This window comes from Lepisma saccharinum, chromosome 15 (genome assembly GCF_977018435.1).
Source record: "Lepisma saccharinum chromosome 15, izLepSacc3.1, whole genome shotgun sequence".
Lineage (NCBI taxonomy): Eukaryota > Metazoa > Arthropoda > Insecta > Zygentoma > Lepismatidae > Lepisma > Lepisma saccharinum.
Genome location: NC_139243.1, coordinates 22,781,179 through 22,803,026, shown reverse-complemented (window position 1 = coordinate 22,803,026; position 21,848 = coordinate 22,781,179). Strand labels below are relative to the sequence as shown.

The 21,848-nt window shown below is 38.6% G+C and overlaps 1 protein-coding gene across 2 annotated transcripts in view; it reads left to right on the top strand.

The window, feature by feature from the left end:
* The window catches only part of Zip48C (Zinc/iron regulated transporter-related protein 48C), a 291,440-nt gene extending 269,995 nt beyond the window's left edge, over positions 1-21,445 (top strand). For both annotated transcript variants that reach the window (XM_083136738.1, XM_083136737.1), the window contains exon 8: positions 19,735-21,445. In XM_083136738.1, the coding sequence (XP_082992864.1) occupies positions 19,735-19,813 (79 nt within the window). In that variant the 3' untranslated portion in view covers positions 19,814-21,445. The remainder of the gene's footprint in view (positions 1-19,734) is intronic.
* The last annotated feature ends 403 nt before the right edge of the window (positions 21,446-21,848 follow it).

The following is a 21,848-nucleotide window of genomic DNA, read 5'->3' as shown; positions in this document are numbered from 1 at the left end:
TAAGAAATGAATATGAAGTGAATATATCTATTTGGTTTGAGATGATATTGAACTGATTCGGTAGCCTATGGAATAGTGAACGTTGTATGAGTGAGAGCCTGGGAGTTGCAGTGTGGAAAGTTTCTTGCTCCGTGTTTTATGTCCAGGCACTCTGAGGGAGATTTCGTGAAATGGGATGCTACATATCAAGTTTCCATTTATGACGTTACATAGAAATTTCATATCTGCCATGTATCTACGTGATTCTGGAGTATTAATATGTAAATTTTTGAGCAGATCTCTCTTGGATAGGTTCCCGGTGGAGGCACATAGTGGTTCGGAATCCACTTTAAACTGTAGGTCCAGTCCCGATTAGCCTTACTGTGCGTAACACTTAAAACACCAAATCAAACAGACTCCCTTGGATAGGTATCTTAATGCCGGTACTCTATAAATCGAGCTATGGAGAGGAAAAGCTAAGAACACTGTCGATCTTGGAGGTATGAGAATGGACATCCATGTTCCAGATGGGTGAACAGTATTCTAGAATGGGGGGACGCAAATGTTTGTTTTGAAGTACGTATATGACAGTGCTTTCGGGTTATTGATTTCGGTGAATCTGTACAGTAGGCCTAGGTGCAAGCCAAATTAACGTATCTATGTATGTTGCTGAAGTGGGCTTGAAACTAACTCTCTCTCTCTCTCTCTCTCTCTCTCTCTCTCTCTCTCTCTCTCTCTCTCTCTCTCTCTCTCTCTCACCTTCGTTCTCTATGTGCAGAATGGCGCACATTATTTGTATACTGGCGTGCTCATAGGATTCAGGGAATTTCGCCATACTTGTGGTTTTTGTAATCGTAGATAGAAACTATAGGTTGGAAACACTCACTGATGCCTGTAAAAAATCAAGTAACATGTGCCTTGTTTCCACTGAAATCTGCAGTGTGGTGAGCGAACTAGCAAGCAAGCAGTACAGTTTGGAATGCGCAGTTGCGTCTACACAGAAGACAAAGAAAGGTGCCGAATTTCAATACTACGTTGAAAATTGTCATTTCGTGGCAGATAAGAATTATTTTTCTTCCTTTGAATTATTGGTATCCTAAACTCGGACCGTAAGAATGTCGTGAAAAGATTTCCTTTGGAAAGCGTACATGTACAAGCAAACATAAGTTGTTTTCTTTCGACTATGCATTTGCTGGTAACTTCGCCAGAGTAACAGAAAATGTGTCGAATTTCCCTTCTTAAAGACGATCTTTCACACACAACTTGTTGTTCACAATGCATATGAACATTCAGGCCTATGTTTCTTAAACATGTTTGTATCGTATCTTTTTAAGCAGTTTTGTATTGTCATTTGTAGGTGTTTTACACCTTGTTGTCTGAGTTATTGGCAACAACTTAGTATTTCATACACTTAAACTGATGATAAAATGATAAATATGTTATATGGCGAATTTCCCAGCATGTGGCGGGTATTTCGCCACTTTATCTCATTTTAGTATTTTTAATATTACGTCATAAGTATAAGTAAAACAGTATTTGTTCTGTTCCTCATAATCCGTAATGACTACTTTTTGTATCGTATAAATTTTATCATCCCCCCATTCCATTCGTTTAGAAGGGAAAAAATGAAAAGCAATTTGGTGGCGAACTCCCCCTCTTTTACCCTAATCCCACGTGGAGGTGCTTTCCCAAAAAGAAAAGATTTAACCCCAGACACTTCATAAAAATTGCCTCACCCTCTCGAGGCACGCCACTGGTCCCCAATTCATTGAACGATGATTGTGAATAAGCGATGTGGAATTTGGTAAGTGCACACAATGCCCAAGGTGGACAACTACGAGCATGTACATTCATCTCTAGCAGAAGATAGGTCCACGTGAGCCCCCTCCCCTTTTCCCTTAAATTCCTCGCGCCGCGGCCCTTCTTTGCATCTCGGTTGTGGGTGTGAGAAGTTGACCAAGCCACGCCCCACGCGATCTCACGAGGTGGGTGGAGCGAAGGACACCGGAAACGGCCGCACGCGAACCGGTACTGACGTCATCGCATAGGAACCGAACGACCTTCAGAATTATCATGGATGTATTTTTAATTTTTGTTTTTTTAATATCCTCAACCAATGGTAGATATGAATTTTATCAACATGTAGATATTACTAGCCCCATAAATATTAAGAGATACCCAGTCATACATTAATGTTATAATGATATTAGGACATGAGTCAGTGGCGTGCGCAAGGAGGGTTGTAACCCTTTGACCAAGCATTCCAAAAAGAAAAATACGAACGCCGTGTGAAGGGGAAAGATTGTAAAGGACCTGCACCATCCCCCCCCCCCTACAAAATTTCTTAGCACGCCACTGCTTCGTTGTATTTTTTGTTAGGGAATTTTAGGGTCTCGTATTTGGCAACACCTCATCGTGGAATCTGAAACGCGCCCCATGTGTTACTGCATGGTTCTCTTGAGTGTAGAATATGACGTTCTTAATTTAATGCATTATTTTTGTACTTGACGATTCGAGACTCGGTACGGGAACGACACAAAAAGATCTCCTCATTCACGAGACGAAACTGCCACGTGACCTGGATCTCGCCATTGGTGGTTCCGGGTTCGAGTCCCGTACTGGCGAGACTTGGCAGTGTCTCTTCTCAAGTTGTAAATCCCTTTCTCAGTCTCGTCTCGAGTTTAACCTACCTACGGGTTCGACTCCCAGCCATGGCATTGGTGCTCCTTGTAAGTGTCCCTTCATCAATTTGACCATGTCTCCTTTCCTCATGTTCGCGATTAATCAAAAATTGGCAAAAAATTGTAGGATAATAAACTAAATAAAATCAATCAATCGTCTCGAGTCTAACACAGTATCTTCAACATATGCTGAGTCTATGACCTGGGCTATTTCAAATGACACCTAGTCCTAGGCTATATAGGAAAGGAGAATACTAGACTCATTCTTGACGTCTTCAAGGAAGCGACGTTGCCATGCCAACGGTAGTCAGGTTGCCAACTTATAAAAATTCAGGTTGCCAACTCCTAAGAATTCAGGTTGCCAACTCCTAAGAATGCAGGTTGCCAACTCCCAAGAATTCAGGTTGCCAACTCCCAAGAATTCAGGTTGCCAACTCCCAAGAATTCAGGTTGCCAACTCCCAAGAATCGCCATTATCTTCTACACTATGTGGAAGAAAGTCATTGGACACCACATGTCAGCGGATACCATCAGTTTTCTTGCAATCAATAGGAGGTCGGTCCGCCTTTGGCAGCAATAACAGCAGCCACTCGTCGTGGTAAACTGGCCACAAGGTCTTGTAGTACACCGAGTGGGATATTCCGCCATTCCTCCTGCAGTACAGTCACCAACCCTGGAACTGTAGAAGGACAAGGCGATCGCAACCTCAATTGGCGCTCCAGTTCGTCCCATAGATGTTCAATAGGGTTGAGGTCAGGGGTCTGAGCAGGCCAATCCAGTTGGATGACATTATTTCCTGCATACTATTCCGTGGTAGCCCTGGAAACATGACAAGTCGAATTATCGTCCTGGAACACACATTCTTCGTTTCCTTGGAAACTCCACAATGTGGGGAGCATGGACTTGTCGAGAATATCTCGGTAGGACGCAGACGTCATGTGGCCATACACCGGTACCAGTGGACTCACGCCATGCCAGCTGAAATAACCCCAGAACATGATGCAGCCACCACCATATTTCACTGTGGGCACTACACACTCAGGTAACAGACGTTCTCTAGGTAATCGCCATACCCACACTCTCCCATCTGATCGAAACAGTGTGAAGCGTGATTCATCGCTCCATAGGACCTTCCGCCATTGCTCCACCGTCCAGTTTCTCCGCTCTTTACACCAGCATATTCTCTGCCGCTTATTGTTTTTTGTTATCAGGGGTCTGTGGGCAGCGGCTCGACCATGATAACCGAGCGCATGTGCCTCCTTGCGAAGTGTCTTCATCGAAACAGTCAAATTGGTCGCACTTTGAAACTCTTCTGCAATCGAACGCATCGGACGGCTCCTGTTTTTCCGAATCTCCTTCTTCAGCACTCTCCTGTCCCGGTCGTCTAACTTCGTGGGTCTTCCACTTTGTGGTGCATTGCTGCAGTGTCCCATTTCCTTCCACTTCTTGATGACAAAGGCTACAGTTGATTTAGGGACCTGTCGGGCATCAGCTATGCTACGTATACTCATGCCTCCTATGGAGCAGCCTACTATGATCCCTCTTTCAAACATACTGAGCTCTTTCCTGTCCGTCATTTTATCAGCGAATGATCTGAGAAGCCTCCTGCTGCCGTATATATACCCGTCTGTACTCTCTTTTCCATGAGGAGTTCGTTTCAGAGTTGAAACCGGGGTGTCCAATGACTTTCTTCCACATAGTGTATTTCAAAGCAGCTTAATTCACACAGTTTCTAAGATATGTCTCTTCAGTATTTTACTTTCTAGGCTTCGCAGATATCCTAGCTAGCCTGGAATATACGCCCCTGTTCAACACATACAGCGTGCCATCACAGGAACATCCATAATGTCTTTACGGTCATTAAGGCAAAAGAAAACTTATTATGACACATTTTGTTGCTTCCTCCTGTTTTCGACACCACAATTGAAAAAAAAACACATTTTATCCTGAATATAAGCAACCACTCTACACATGTCTGCAGTTGACACTAAGAGATTAACTTTGAATTTAGGATAAACGAAATATTACAGCTATCCATAATCGGTATGACCGAGTTAAAATCTCAAACTTGGCTGTAACGAGACAATTAAACTCTGACAGTACGTCTCGATCTCGTCTATATTTTGCAAATGCCTGTCTCGTCTTGAAAGGTCTGTTCTCGTTTCGGTACCATCCTTAGTCGCGATCGACCAAAATGTCAGATAAGAGACGTGAAATAGGAAATATACGCTATCACCAGGCCTTGTCTTGAAGTAATCCCAAGTAGTGTTCGGGAAAATACAATATATTTTTCAAAACTATTCATAATAGATCTGCAACGTTTAAAGGTACGAGTTTGGTGCACGGTATAACCTCGAATCAGTCAAGCACGATCTTACCGCTGAAGGTTCCGGGTTCAAATCCTCGCATGGTCATTGCATCTTCATCCATCAGTTTTATCTAGGGTTGTTGAAGGTCCAGGAATTTTAAATAAATTCAATTCCGGTCCAGGAATTTTAAATAAATTCAATTCCGGTCCAGGAATTTTAAATAAATTCAATTCCGGTCCAGGAATTTTAAATAAATTCAATTCCGGTCCAGAAGAGAGATTCAAGTGTAAGTTCGTTCTGGACTGTAAAGAACCTTTTTATGTTTAAAGTATTTTAATTCGGTCCAGGAACCTTTTCTCCGGCTCAATTTAAATACGGTCCTGGAACCTTTTTTCAATGAAACAATACACAACTTGTACCGAATTTAAATTGTGGGAGGAAAAAGCACACAGAACCCAAAACGTGTCAGTTGACATATATTTTGATTTCAATAACACGTTAACGTGCATAAACTGCAAATTATGCACTTTTGATTGTGTCAAAATACAAACAGAAATGTATAAAAAGGTATTTTTATCTGATGAAGTTCCGTCTGATGCACTAGAATGCATCAATTTGGAAGATGAGAGTAGATCATTTGGAAGATAACAAAATTACACATCTCTCTGTGTCAATTGATGCATTAAAAGTGAAAGTTTGTTGTCTTCCAAATTGATGCATTTTAGTGCATCAGACGAAACTTCATCTGATAAAAAAATACCCTTTTATACATTTCTATGTGTATTTTGACATACCAGAAAGTGCATCGTTTGCAGTTCATGCACGTTAACGTTTTATTGAAATCAAAATATATATGTGTCAATTGATACGTTTTGGTTCTGTGTGAGGTTTCGGTCCTGCAGGGGAACCCAATAGAATTTATGGGTTTCTGGATCCTGGTTTTGTCTAATCACTACCATCTTCATCGTCGAGGTTACTTTTAAGGAGAGTAAAATAATATACAGTAAAACCTCGTTAATCCGGACTAATGGGGGGATAAGTTGACTGGTTTAATGAAAGTCCGGATTAACTGAAATAACCTAAAAGAACAGTAGAAAGTGCATTAAAACTCCGTTTATAACAACAAGACACGTTTATTATGGTGTATTTAAATGGACTAGGCCCAAATACACTATACAGTAAAATGTAATGCAATACTGTACATACAATGCAGTACGTACATAAGCGATACCCATATTATGATGTGCGATTGTTGACTTCTAGCCACATTTAAAAACCTTGCATTCTACTTTTTGTGATTTCCCATTTGTCTGTCCAGATTAAGCGAAGTCTGGCTTATCGGGGGTCCGGATTAACGAAGTTTTACTGTGCGTAGACGTTTTGCAACGAAATTTCCTGGTGTTCCCGTTCCACATAGAACCACTATATTAAACCTCGTAAAAAAGTTTAGAGTAACAGGGTCAGTTCTGAATAAAAGTGGAAAGAAAAACCCACATGTACTTACAAAGGAAAAACTCGATGAGATAGAACAAAGGAAATCTATCCGCCGCCTCTCACAAGAAACGGGTGTTTCAAAAACCACAGCATTTAGAGCCGCTAAAATTCTTAATCGGGAGAATTACAGTAGACGAACTTGCAAGTGTAAATGCCAATTTCCTTCGGAGATGCCAGGAATGTGTTGCAGCAGAGGGACATCATTTTCAACACCTTCTGTAGTCAAGGTTAGTACACAATATATAAACTGTAATTTTAGTAGCAGACTCTAGCGACTGTCGCGGACCCCGTTCACCGGGAAAGACAAGCGCTGATGCCGGGTCGCTTGCCGCCGACTCTCGTAGCAAATGTCGGGTAATGCTCTGTAGAAGGACCATTGTACAATACACATATCCGACGGGGTTTCTACATAGTTTGTTTCCTTCCAGGAGATTGCACGAACTTTTTGATACCCCCTCGTATCAGATGAATATTTACATATTTTCACCTTGAGAAGAATTTCCTTGTAAAAAAATATTATTTGTTTAGCGTTCTTCAGGCCGAAGTCCTTGGATGACGAAGGAACTGGCCTTCCTATCCTTGAACTTACCGTATTTATCGACAATCAAGAATGGATCCGATAACGAGAGTCCTTGCTACGCATTTCTGGCATTTTACCGAAACACGCATACATCAAAGTGAAGTCATAGATATGGATATCTATTGCAGTGCCGACGTTATTTCTGGCCTCCAATAGCCTACGACGCTGGCATATTTCAAGGATGTCTTAATCTGCTTGGCTGCAGCATGCGCCTGGTATGACGTGCAGGAAACACACCCCCGCAGTGTTGCCACATCCCTCAGTACAGGGAAATTAAAGTAAATTTGCAAACATTGAAAGGAACACCTGTTGTGAAAATGCAGGAAGATTTCATTGAAAAGTGCTTTAAAACATTTATTTTGTCGAATTGCATAATTTATTGTCAAGTTAATCAAAACATAATCAAATTTTCAATTCGCCTTTGTAATAGTTAATGGTTTTATCATTCACTTCCGTGGCGCAGTGGTTAGCACAGCGCACTATGATGTTTTTCAGACCGAAGCGACACGCGACACATGTCACCAGTGATCGAATTGAGCCGGTATGGGATACCGGTAGTAAATTTAAGATGCCAGAAACCATACCGGCGGCAAAATGTTGATTAGTAAACTTACTAATTAGTGTATTTATTTGTTTATTATTAGCCTACCTATAACTTCTGCAGTAGTGAGTGGTTTAATGTCTAATACATTATTAGTTATTACAATTTGTGGTGAATGTCTAATACATTATTAGTTATTACAATTTGTGGTGATAAAAGAGAGATAATTAGAATAAGGATTTTATCAAAAGCAGGTCTGAGTATACGGCAGTAATTTATTTCCAATTCGGCCACTGCGTGTCGCTTGGGAACGAACCAATGAACAACAACGTTTCATACCGTAGCAGCATGACAGACAGGGCTGCACAAGCAGGCGTTCAATTGGTGAAATCCTCAAGCGACACGTGTCGCTTCAGTGTGAATTCTTCCTATTTTATATGGGATTTTCTCTACATTCTTTACCTACACCACCACTATATCTTCCACAGTATGTCTCTCTCTCTCTCTCCTAAACAGAAGACTGATAAAGAAAGTACTGATAATCTCCGGAATAGTTCTTACTGAACTTTGTTTCTTCCGCAACTTGAATTACTACAGTTATTACGTAAAAAAAAGGCATTAACCTGTTATAAATAAGGGTAGAAAATCTGAATAAATAAGGATGGGAAGGATATGATGCGTGTTGTATAATGAATATCAAGCCTCTCTCCAGCCCACGCACATGCGACTGGCAAGGTCACGCAGATGTGTGTGTGACGTTAGTGCGAGCCTTGCGACCACACATGTTTTACAGATGACGTCACCACGGACCGAGAGCAAAGTACGCCGAACTCGAAATCTGGACCAGTACTTATCGCGGAGAGAGAAGCTAACTGCGTAACGTGTATCAAAACACCCAGTATAGTAATTACGTTCCTGTTACATGCACTTTATGTTATTTGTAAGTAAAGCCTTAGTTTTGCATATACGAGGGTCGTTCAGTAAGTACGTTTTGCCCGTGTGCTGAACAAACTCATTTTTCAGCATTTTAGTACTTTGTCCCTGCTATACTTCCCTATTAACTTTGCGTGGCTCAAATTGGAACTGTAAACCCTTTCCAAAAATATAACTGTTTTCATGCCGATCGTTTGAGATGTGTAATTTAGGACATGAAATCAAGTAAAATGAACACACTTTGTTGCACCTTTTCGTGAGATTAGCACATTTATCTCGTTTTACCCCCTCTTTGATGCTTCAGCACCTTCTTCCTCCCTTTTCCTTCATGTTTATTAAAAAAAATTGTACAGAAAAATAAATGGTTTTCACTCTTCTTGAGCAGCTACATAAAATCCTATAGTCTCATTTTGTATAGCAGAACAAAAGCTATGAAATGGTGTAATATAATCATTGTAGCTCCAATAGTTCCCAAGATAATGCAGCTAATCACGCGAGGCAAAACACAAACTTGAACAAAACCACAGTTCTCTTTGCGGTCCGCGCGCATTATGTACAGAAAGCGCAGAAAAAGATAGCATTGAGTAATTAGTCTTGTTTCCCTTGAAGCGCACAAATCTTTCACCTTTCAAAGTTTAAACAGCTTTGAATAAAGGCAATTCATCAGCACCTTTTTTAAAACATTTTCAGAACTTCCGGGCCATAATTTTGCACCTTAACATCCTTACCGTAATCATCATCATTGTTAACATCAAGAATGACATGAATATAGAGTACGTAATGAATGTTTTAATTTACTCACGCAAATATATTTACCATGCATTTTCACTGTTCAACTGTTAAATGTCATCCCCTTCGTTGTTTCAGTTGAAGCTATGTACATATTTTCTTGAACAAATAGTTGATTTAACATAACCTTTAAATGTTTTCTTGCCAAGACAGTTCATCAACTCCTATCCTCTTGTGCAAGGATTTGTCAATGTGAGCAAATGAGAAGCCTTCTAGTGGTACATATTGCTTTCACGATATTTATTAATATACTAGTCTTTTTTGAGCCTATAATTTCAAATACTTCCATTAAATTTATTAATGTGCTTGTCATTTTTCAAACCAGTAATTTTAAATAATTGCACTGAATTAAATTTTGTATTAGTCTTTTTAAGCTAATAATTCCAAATACATGCGTTAAATTTACGTTCATTAAAGCCAATAATTCCAAATCACTTTTTTTTAATACAAGAGTAATTTTAAACCAGTGGTTTTCAATACTTGCATTGAATTTAAATGCTAGTCATTTTAAGGCAATAATTCCAAGTACTTAATAATTCCGGTACATACTGCCAATTCCACAATAGTCAAATATGTTGGCGACTGCATTAGTGGGGTTTGGAAGTACCAAACCAAATTTATTTCATGTTCACATGTGAAGATCTAAAGGAGATATTTACGTTAATGATGTAAGGTAAAGTTCCCCGTGCATATAGCACCGTGCTATAAAGGCACATTTAGATAGGCTTACCATACGTCCGGGATTAGCCCGGACATTCCTGTTTTTTTAGTGCTGTCCGGGGTGATGTCAGGGATTGCTAAATGTTCGGGGTTTTGAGAATCAGAACATGAAAATAGCTAACGGTATTGAATATTCACGACCAGAATCAGGCCCGTAGCCAGGAATTCTTAGTAGGGGGGGCGAAGTCAATCCTAAAGGGGGCAAATGTTTAATATATTGTGTTGTATTGACAGTTATAGCAAGGTACAGAGAGACATTTGCCCCCCCCCCCCCCGCCTCCTCCAAAAGTAATAAGTAACAGGAAAGGGATGTTATCTTGAAACTCCAACAAACAAAATAAGTTCGAGCAACATCAAATAACAATATTTCGATAATAACCTTTTGGACTACCAAAGAATACAAAGATAAAGTGTAACATAAATAGGCTAATCGGGACTGTATGTACTTTATATTTACAGGTCAATAATGTTAATAGACGATTAATGTGTACCAACAGCTTCGGGCTTCTCTGCAGAACTGATTAAGGAAGTCATTTATAAATCGTGCTTCATAATGTTTCCCCTCTAGTTTCCAGTATGCAAGATTTTTATGCAAAAAGGTATCTAACGAGAATCCAACAACACCATTGTGTTGTGTTATGCAAGAAAAATCGAATTAATTAAATAATAATTGTTACATATTATCTAGACTTTGATGAATTGTGTAAAAAATTTTAATACATTTTTTGTAGGCCTACTTGCTAAAACATTGAAACATGGGTCTCTTACTCCACCACGGATTCTATTTGCTTCAAATGAAAGACTCTTGCATCACTACAGACAATGTTTGCCTACTGGTTACGTTAACCATTTTGCAAAATATTGTGTTGTTGAAATACATGTGTTTGACACCCGACAATCAAATAGGAATCCCTTGATTGATCAATGGCTTCTTGGATTACAGTGTCATCATTAATATTTCATATCAATTTGATTTTTGATTTGATTTAGTTTATTTTACTTCGCGTTTTGTGCCTCTTGGCTAATTTGCGAAGATGGAGATGAGTGATGAAATGATGAAATTGATGAATGGACATTCACAAACAACCAAGCCCGACCGGGATTCGAACCCGGGACCCTTGGCGTCACAGCGCGATGTGCTAACCACTCGGCCACAGGGTCGGGCTATTTCATATCAAGTTTTATAGAGGGAAATGTTGTATCCTCTTTACATTATGAAAAATACCTTCCTTAATGACTATGGTACGAAACCGAACGATATAAGAGACCTCCTTCGCTTACCCCATTTCCGCGGCACGAGGTCTCTGGGCCGCTTATCGTCACCACTTTTTGAGCAGAAGCATACAAACCCCAAATATCAGGGTTTTTTTTTATGCTGATACTGATTTCTGCCAGTCACAGAATGGCTTAAGATAGAATGAATAAAATTAGGAGAATCCACTCCTTACAAGAAGAGTTGACATAATAATTTGTCAAAAAATTAGGTTGTGCCTGAGGTACTTTAACAGACAACGTCTACAACACACACAATGTAAATAGATTATAATTTGAGAGATTTTAAATCTTATTTAGGGCCTCCCCGATGGCGCAGTGGTAGCGTCGTTGCCTTGTAATCAAGGGGTCCCGGGTTCGATACCCGGTGGAGGTACATAGTGGTTCGGATCTCACTTTAAAACTGTAGGTCCAGTCCCGATTAGTCTTACTGTGCATAAGTGGACTTAAAACACCAATTCAATCAATCAATCGTATTTATTTCACTGCAGCATTTTTCTACTTGTCATTTTCTTGAACCTATATTCATAGGGTGCCGCCTAATAACACAGACAACTTTCACAGTGTGTACAGGACATCAAGGCAAGCAACTCTTCTCAGTCAATATTTGCTTGTCTAATTCTTCTTTCGATGTTACAAGCAATCGAAATATGGCATCTTCTGTCCTTAATGTATGCAATACCATTGATAGCTTCACAGTTGCAAATGGCATTAATTTTTACTACCCTTTAAAATTCTGAGAGCAATATATAACATGCTGTAGAAACGATATCATGCAAACAGTAAGGGTTAAAACTTAACTTTTCCTTTATGAAACGGATATCATAACACATACCTATGTTGCTTATCATATTTGATGCGTTTGCATAGAGAAATGATTCATAAGATTTGAAATTGATATTTACACTCCATAAGATGCTTAGTGTAACCTGTATCAAACTACAAATTTTATCGCTTTTTAACCGAAATAGTAAATGTGAAACACTATCACATTTTCATCGTGTCTGATAATAATTTGAGACAGTAAGCTGCGTCCTACATCAATTCCTCCGCCAAATTGTCTATCAAATGTGGGCGCTCCTTTTTCTCAAAACAATTGTTCATGCATTTAAGCAGCAACAATCTGAAGTATACAGTATATCTGGCCTTCCTTCTCTCTCGGGTAATTTAGAATGCATTACAGAAAAGAATCATATGGGATCGAAGCGAGCAGGAAAATCGTTAATCCAAATATTTGCAAACTGAAAACAATATTTATTTAATAGGGCGCAAATAATATAACGGACGCCATGGCATTCTCTTTAACATTCTTTCCCCCATTTAGATCGTTTTGGCTCCCAAGGCTGACTTGCGCCGCCCCCTAGCTATAGTTCTGAACTTGGACTATAAGAATAGCAGATATTTGATTGCGAGGAAGAAAATTTTACAAAATGTACTTTAATTTGTATAAAATTTGAAATCGAAAGTGCAATTGCCACTGTGTGCCCCCTGCAAGTGCCCTTAGCCGTCTGGAAGAAATGTGCAAGAAACACTTGAAAACTAATTCCATCTTGAGTATCCATTTGTCCTGCTATTCTTAGATTCTGCTACTCTTGTTTCTTTACTTCAATGGTTGCCCCCCCTAGATTGGACTTCCGTCCAAGATTGGGGGGACAATGTCCCTGCCCCCCTGTGGTTGCAACACTGTTTGTGAGTGTCTCTTCATCAATTTCACGTCATCACTCATTGTCACGATTAGCTAGATGTGGCAGAAAAGCAACGCTAAGTAACAAAAACACTCCCTCTCTCTATCACATGAATCGCTATTACCAAAAGGTAGACTTGCGAAACAAAAAATTATGCAGTTCAAACCTCATTGCAACACATCCAAGAAAAACATCTAAACACATTAGGCACCTTTAATACAAGACTATTCAAAATGTCACAACTGTTCTATATACTGAAAATTGCGAAATCATTTCCCGAAGTCTGAAGCTGGAAGGGAATTCTTTCCCCTCAATCCTGATACGACATTATACGGAATCCACCTTCATAAATCACAAAATCAACAAATGTCTTTGTTATGATGCTAGAGTAATACAGAATATAATTGTAAAGATTAGTGAGAATCCCAGGTAGGAATATGTTCTGTATTTTTCATAGGGGGGCAAGGCAGGCTCTCGGGGGGGGGGGGCAGTTGCCCCCCCCTGCCCCCCTCTAGCTACGGGCCTGACCAGAATTTAAAACAAACAAGCCATTTCTGAAAAAAGTCATGTCTAGTGAAAAGTGCAACTGAGTCAACTAACAGATAATGCTACCTAGAACAGAGAGGTTTCTAAACATCAGAAAATGCATTATTCAATTAAACATTTAAAAATTGATTGATTGATTTTAGAAAATAATGTTAATATTTTTCTTGTACAATTTATAGTTTAATGTTCCAATAAAATATTAAGGCTTTTAAGTAATTTCAATTTATTTGTATAAAAAAATGAAATTCAGCAGTAAACGAGTTGATCGCAAATATGTCCTGGGTTGGACCCCAAAAAAATATGGTAAGCCTACATTTAGAGGATGTGGGGTTATTGTCCCACACATTCTCGATCTCGTCCACTTTGTAGTTGATGTGATCAGTACCACACTCCGTCCGCGTTTACCTCCCGGTACCCATTGATTTGAGGCTGGGTGAGGCCGGGAGCAGCTTTAAGCGGGAACAAGATAATATTGTTATGGGGCGTGTAAAAATCGATTTTACCTCCTGTGGATTGTTAATGTTAACTACATTATGTGTGAAAGTACTACATCAGAAATTTTGGGAGACAGGATCTTACGAAATATACTGACCAGTAGAAGAAATGAGTGGAGTCTTGTAATAATATACAATTGTAAAAATTTTACAATAAAGCCTAAAGAATTAAGTGGCTGTAGCATGTAGAAAGGATGTCCTCCACACGGCTACCAAAGAAAATAATCTACTGAGAAAGAGTGAGAAATGAGGATCTAAACTGTGTTTGTGTATGAAGACAAAATCCAGTGAAGAGAAGAAGATCATGAAAAGGTTCAATTGTGTGAAATATAAATATGATTGTCAATTTATTGTGTAAGTCAGGTAACTGTAAAATCTACGTTAATTGCAATTTAAGCACATAGAACAGTGAAGTAAAAATTCCATCTGAAACGCTTGTCCAAACCACCACTGTGGACTGTCCAGAATGATCTTTGAAGGAACTACACTTGAAGAAAGCATATCGGGTCTATTTGGAAATCTACGATGAGAATGTTGAAAAACAGAAAGGAAGACGAAGGAGATAGTCTGTATGTCATACGTTAACTTCAGGAGATATCATTAGTTTATGGGGATTCGCACAAAATTTGTGATTGGACTAATGAAGTTAACATCCGACTGCAAGGAGCAACCCCTGTACAGTCAACGTCTTTCAGAAGTCAACACCTTTAGAAACAAATGTTCTTATGTCATATCCAGGCGTCAAAGAAAGAAAGAGAATTCTCTTGCAAATCTGTCCACAACACCTGTTATACAGACAAGAGATGTCTCTTGGTCACATTAGCTGATGTACTCGAGAATGTCTCAAGGCATTAAGTATGCATACCAGATCAAAATAGCCCTTGGCTTACAAAACGGATGTGTCCCTATACTGTATTATCCAAGAATTAGTGGTTGTATCAGTTGACGCAACGCACCAAAAAATATACCTGATTCTCTTCATCAGTTCGATCTTCTGCCTCCTACACCCGGGTCCTACAGCAACTAAAAAAAGACTAAACTGTAAAGTGCTTTTTCTTCCCCTTTTCGCCCCACGATTTGTAAATTATTTCCCAATTTGCTGTAGCAATGTTCCGATCGCAAATACCTACAGTATCTACGTTTCTTGTGCCAGAAGTCACATGTTCATTGTTGCATTCCACGCAACTGCTTCCACACACTCGAAAACGTTGAATTTTCAACGGAATAAATGGTAATGGTACCCAAATATCACGGTTTCCACGTTTGCCTGGAATATAATTTTCCAATATTCCTGGATAATTGATATCAGTACTTTAGATGAGCGCAGGGATCCATGCTGAATAATTAGGTAGGGCTGCTAGTCATCGTATGACGACATTCCCTGCACCTCTGGATATGTTGGCAGATGATGTAAGCTGCCTGTTTCTGTTCTCAAATATTATTTTCGCACGTATTTTTCCGTTTCGAGGCTATTCCGATGTGTAACTTCGTAATTATTCCTCATTGTGGTTATTTCTGTATTGACTTCATACAGGCAATTGGGCAAGTAGGAGCTCTTACACACAGAGAGACAAACTACCCCCATGCATTGCACCGGGCACATAAGGTGTGTGTACAGGTATGGCTTTGCGTTGTGATCAGCATTAGGCTCCGACCGCCTTCCTCCCCCAAGGCTGTCTCCATGTCCCGACCGATTAGAGGTTTTATGCTGGGGTATTGACAAATTCCCACCTGTCGCTTAACTCGGAATCGAACACGGATCCCCGCGTAGCAGTCCATGCCTACTTACTGATCACTGTGCGGCTCATAATGTGTTATTATGTTATATTTCAGGCTTAAAGACTCATAGGTCCAATGCCTGTGGCCGAGTGGTTAGCACATCGCGCTGCGACGCCAAGGGCCCCGGGTTCGAATCCCGCTCGGGCTTGGTTGTTTGTGAATGTCCATTCATCAGTTCTTCGCAAATTAGCCAAGAGGCACAAGACGCGAAGTAAAATAAACTAAATCAATCAAATCAAATCATAGGTCCAATAAAATCGGAAGTGACTATTTACTTCCACGTAACCAAATATTTTATAAAATAAATATCAGCGTGTTTGAAATTTCTTCAGTAACTGAATACATGCAAATTGCGATCGAGAATTATCAAGTCTCCATTTGTTACCATTGCTTCCCCCCCCCCCTCCACGTGAAATCCCTGGTAGAACTATCTTAAGGTGGTTAGCACAGCGGACTATGACGCCAGAAGTCCCGAGTTTGAATACCAGCCTTTGCATGGTTGTTCTTTGCGAGTCTCTCTTCATCATATCACTCATTCTCTCACCTTCTCGATTAGCCAAATGTGGCAGAGAAAAATCAGAGCTTCATCCCGAGAGGGTTTTCTGTAGTGGGTTCTCTAATGCTTTTTCTGGTAAACGACCCTGTAAAATATTTGAACAGTTTGATTAAAGCAAATAAAAGGAAATGTTCATTTTTCTGTTTCTGATATTATATATACGCATGATCCTACAATGGAAATGTTTGTTTAGCGTGTTAAGGAAATTGTAACTTCAGTAACTTTTCTCCCAGTGAAAATAAAACATACTGGATGTACTATTATATAATTGTAACTTAAAATATTTTTTTATAGTCTTTTAAGAATTTTGGCATTTTTTTAAACTAATAGTTTGCAAGATATCAGCTGCCATGTTTATTTACAGTTTAATGATAATGAAACTATTTACAGTTTAACATTATTAGTATTTTGTTTATTATTCTACACAAAATGTTTGCTATTTTTGCCAATATATTTTTTTAAATTTTAAATTATGATAAATTTTAGTGTCTTTGCAGTTTATACATTACATTTCCTTTCGTATGAGCTTCACCCCATCAGTACATATGTTTTGTTTCCTTTCTTAGAGACTTGCCGGCCCCCGTGGCGGAGTGGTTAGCACATCGCGCTACGACGCCAGGGGTCCCGGGTTCGAATCCCGGCCTGGGCATGGATGTTTGTGAGTGTCCATTCATAAAAATTTCATCCCATCATCCCCATCTTCGTAAATTAGCCAAAAGTGGCACAAAAAGCGAAGTAAAATAAAGCAAATCAATCTTTATTAGAGACTAATAAACACCATTAAATGATTACGAGATTAATGTACTTTCACGAAAAGTAATTCTGATATCTACAAACTCCTTATGTACATTATTCTGTCCATTATTTTTTTTAAAAAAATTTGCTATTTAAATCAGTCCACGCCTTTGAATGCACCCCACCACCTTGCCTTCTGTGAGTTACAACATTGGGGAACTCAAGTTTATCCACGGCGATAGATTATCGCAGCTGTATCGGATGCAACCCTCCTCACATACATGACTGTCCATATCGGACGCATGTCATGCTTCTCCTTTAGGATCAGGGGTTATTCTTTGACGCAAGTTTTGGCCTAGATGTACAGATAACGCAGCTATAGCTTCCCCTCTTCCTTATACGTGTCAATCTTTGTACTTTGCCCTCTCTCTTGTGTGTTTCTCACACTATTATATATATATTTGTCATGCGCTTCTTTCTTAATTTTATGTATATTTAAAGAGAGGATACAAATATTTTTGTTTTTCATCAATATCTCGGCCATGTTGTAGGAAATGTGTTTTCGTTGGGGAAGGAGGGGAGGAGGACATGTGCGTCATTCTTGAACTGATCGCTACGATTTTAGAAAGCAGGTCATACATCTGCTAACTTGTAGTTAACAAGAGAAAATAGTTTAGCAGCAACTCGAACTTTAGTTTACTAAGAACATTGAATTTGTACCTAGTAAAATGTCACTATAAATATTGAGCTTGTAAACTTATTTCATACCTTGATTTGATAATCTAGACTGATATGGGACGTAATTCAAATTGCAACCCTAATTGTTGATAGTAAAAATGTTCCTGTTATTGATCTGTTTTGGACTATTACTATCACTTGTAACTTTTGTCTCTTTCTCATGAATATTAACATAGACCTTTATATCTTTTGAATTTTTACGAGGAATTATAATAAACCGGAAAATAACATATGCGGTGCATCTTTCTTTAAAAAAGTGTCTATAACTAAAATATGTGATTGCGTATTGTAAACCAGTCGGCATCGAAGAGGACATTGATTTTAAAAACTCCTGTAGTTGATAGTTGATGTTCTTTGTATTTACTGCCGACCTCCGTGGCAGAGTGGTTAGCACAGCGCGCTATACAACGCCAGAGGTTCTAATCCCGATCTGTGCATGGGTGTTCTTTGTGACTGTCCCTTTTCTCAATTTCATCATATCATTACTCATCTTCTTCGTGATTAGCCAAAGGTGAAAGAAAAGCTAAGTAAAACAAACCAATCAATCTTTGTATTTAGTGCTGCGCTTTCCAGCATTGTATTTTGTCAATTTATCATCTGATTATGTATTTTGTTATTTGCATGTATCAAAGTGTTGCATTTGGTTTTAAGCTTGGACATGGCACTCTTGATAAAATCATACATCTAAAGTTTATTGTGTTTTTGTTTGCAGCTTTGCATATCTCTACATCAACTGATGTAAACTTTACTTATATCGGTAAAACGATAATGTGACATCCGGTGTATAATGATAACCAAATTAACTTTGCCGCTGTTGCGATATACTTCGTGTGAAAACTATAAACATTAATATGCAGATATGATTGGATATTGTCCGTTTTGTTTCCTTTTTCTTCTATGGTAACTGTTTTTTTTCTTTTTCATCATCCACTGACGGCACCTGGCTGAGAAGCCTATTGTTGTGACATCTCGCTGTCTTGTTTTTTTTCTGCTCCAATTTGGATTACAGCAAAGGCAATTCGTAATTCAATCGGTTTGAGATTTGAGGAAGTCCTATAGGTCTCAGGTAATATGTGACGTCGACGATATTTGGAAGATATTGAGAAGTTTACATCTCACCCAGTGTGAAAACTCTCGGTCATATCTTGAACGTTTTTTTTCACAACCTGGAAAAGCTACTTCCTAAGCAGCATTGTTTCTTTGACGTTCAATTCGGTAATTTTCTGTTCATGTTAGAAGTGTCATGTTCTTGCATGTTCCAAACCTTACGATACATAGATGTATTATTTAGGGTGCCTATAAATACAAGTGCATATTGAGGTTTATGTGATAAACCAACTCAATTTGTTCAGCCCCCTTCGACATGTGCATCTTTGTTGACTCACACGGCAGTGGCTGGTGGTATTCCAACTTCAATTGTCATACAATTACCCAACCTTCTGGCTCTCCCTAACTGGATTTGTTTCTAGGGGTATGCCATTGCCACTGTTTAACCCGATATGCTATGTCGAGTATGAAGTGAGTCGGACTCCCAGTTAAGTGTTTCCACGACAGGCTCACATGACAAAGCTGGCTGAATACAACGTTTTGAGTTGGTGCCTCATACAAACGACAGTATGCTTGTATCTAAATTTAAGATTTTGTGTCATTGATTTGTGAAGTTGTAAACAACCTTTGTAGACACCTGGTATTTAGTTAAATAATGCCTACATCACCATTATCCTAAATCGTACCGATGTTCCTCTACTGATCCACCTCTGCCTCGATCACAATCCTGTCCATAATCCACTCGTTCAAACTTTTACAGTTAGGTATGGGCATGTATAAATGTTTATTCTCTTTTTGTAGCCCACAAAATATTCAATATTCCTGGAATACAATAGTTTTTATTTTTTTATTTCAGTGGAAATGGAAAACTAGCATCGTGGGGCGCAGTCTGGGGATTTGTAATAATGATGATGTTAGATGTAGGACTTGGCTAGCGTTAGATGTTTTCACGATCTCTGCTGTCCACATCAATGATGCCAGTGTTCATCAGTCATCGGAATTGGAACCATGTCATTTTCCATTTTCAATATCGCTAGCGACGACATTATTTTAGAACATGTATATAATTATATTTTTATGTAGGTGACAACATTGTCCATTCGTATGTGTTGTGATGTCTTACAGAAACTGCTGTGATAGTCAATTCGTGTGGTATATGATAAAAACTTGATGGGTATGTCTTATAGGTTTATTGTGTATGTCATGCCCGTTTCGTTCCTATGAATTTTATTATTATTTATGGTGATTTTGATCATTATGAACTTTTGCGCGTGATCGGTAGAATTCAATAAGTGGGCATTTAGTCTGTTCTTCAAATACAAGCAGTTTATTTACCGCTTTTGTAGAAGTCTTTTGCAAGCCAAGGGATATAGTGCGGTATCTTTTGTTTCTTATGTTTTGGACTTTGTGTAACTGTGTCGGCAGTGATTACTATAATATTTGTAGATGCACCCTTTCCATACTTTTCTACTTACCCCAGTACAGTTGTTTTAATTTGTTAGTCTTCCATAAAAATGAGGTGTGTGCGAGTTCAGAAGACTTTTCCAAAAGATATGTACGTGTGTGTTATGTTAAAAAGGCGCATTTTGTCAGTATACCTAGTCCAAATGTCTTCCTCGGTGTGATTTTTACAAGTGATAATATTTAAAGAGAACAGTATTGTAACTCGTACCACGTATTGTAAATGAAAAACAGAGAACATGTACTTCTGTTCGACTCTTGTTCTCAAGACAACTATTTCCACATACACTGGGCCTGTATGTGGAGTTAGAAATACACTGTCCCAATCAAATGCATTTAAATGTCCCTGTAAGTCATGATTGTGCAAGTTCTAAACGTGTTTGAGGCACAATGCAGCCCTCTCTGCACCACACTTGTGCCTTTCAATAATAATAATTACAGATCATTTAATTCTAGCTCTATCACTGGCATAGTTAAAAGAAAGTTGCAACAGTCGATAGATCTACCAGAAAAATAATGTTTTAATCAAGTACAATTTTGAAAAGTATTATACCCAACTCAGAAGTGCCATGGATCAGTACATAGTTAAGTAACCAAAGAAACTAAGGAAAAATTGAATGCTTTTTTATACTTTTTGTTGTTGTTTTTACCACTTTAGGCCTTGTGTACGGCCAAAGAACAATACAAAATGCGAGACATTTGTTTATCATCTTATGTGTTGACAACATTTGTATTTCAATTTCTGTGTTTTTTGTTGTTCCTCGTTCAATTGCCACTCTAGTTCTGGCATATGAACTATGCTTGATTCCATCAAAAAAATAATAATAATAATAATAAAATTGTGTGCCTTTCTCAACTGTTTACAAAGTTATATCTAATGCTTGACTTTTAAGCAGTTGTTGTGTGTCAATTTTAATTTACAAAACTGTGAAACATTCCTAAGGTTATCATGAAGGTATGTGTGTGTTGTATTTTCGTGAATTGGTGCTTGGTTGTGTACAAATTGTATTTTTTGATTATTGGATGTGTGTAATAATTATATGAATGAGGTTCAGGTTGTATTTAATTTCATACACTTGCAATAAATTGTGTAAATGTTGTGTTAACATATTTATGTTATTGTACCTCACAATGATTTCTTACATGTAGGGATATCTTTCATTGTGGAAAACCTTAACCAATTGTAAATTCTTGTTGCAAGAGCTCTCCTTACCATCCTGTTTTTTTTTTTGTTTTTTTTTTAGAAAATGTTATTTGTTTCCTTGTCTAATTACCATAGAGTTTAAAAATATATACAATAATAATGTTGCTTGTAGTATTATAGCACCATTCAGTGCACCAATATCAACTAAATTTCCAAGAGCAAAATTGAAATATCAATAATATGTGTATAACATGTGCAATGTCAGCATGTGAAAGCCTTTTGTGGGAGGGAGTGTCCCTTCACTTCCAGCGTCCATTCTTTCCCTAAACTGAAAGAGCAACAAAAATTTGTTTTCAAAGGTGAAG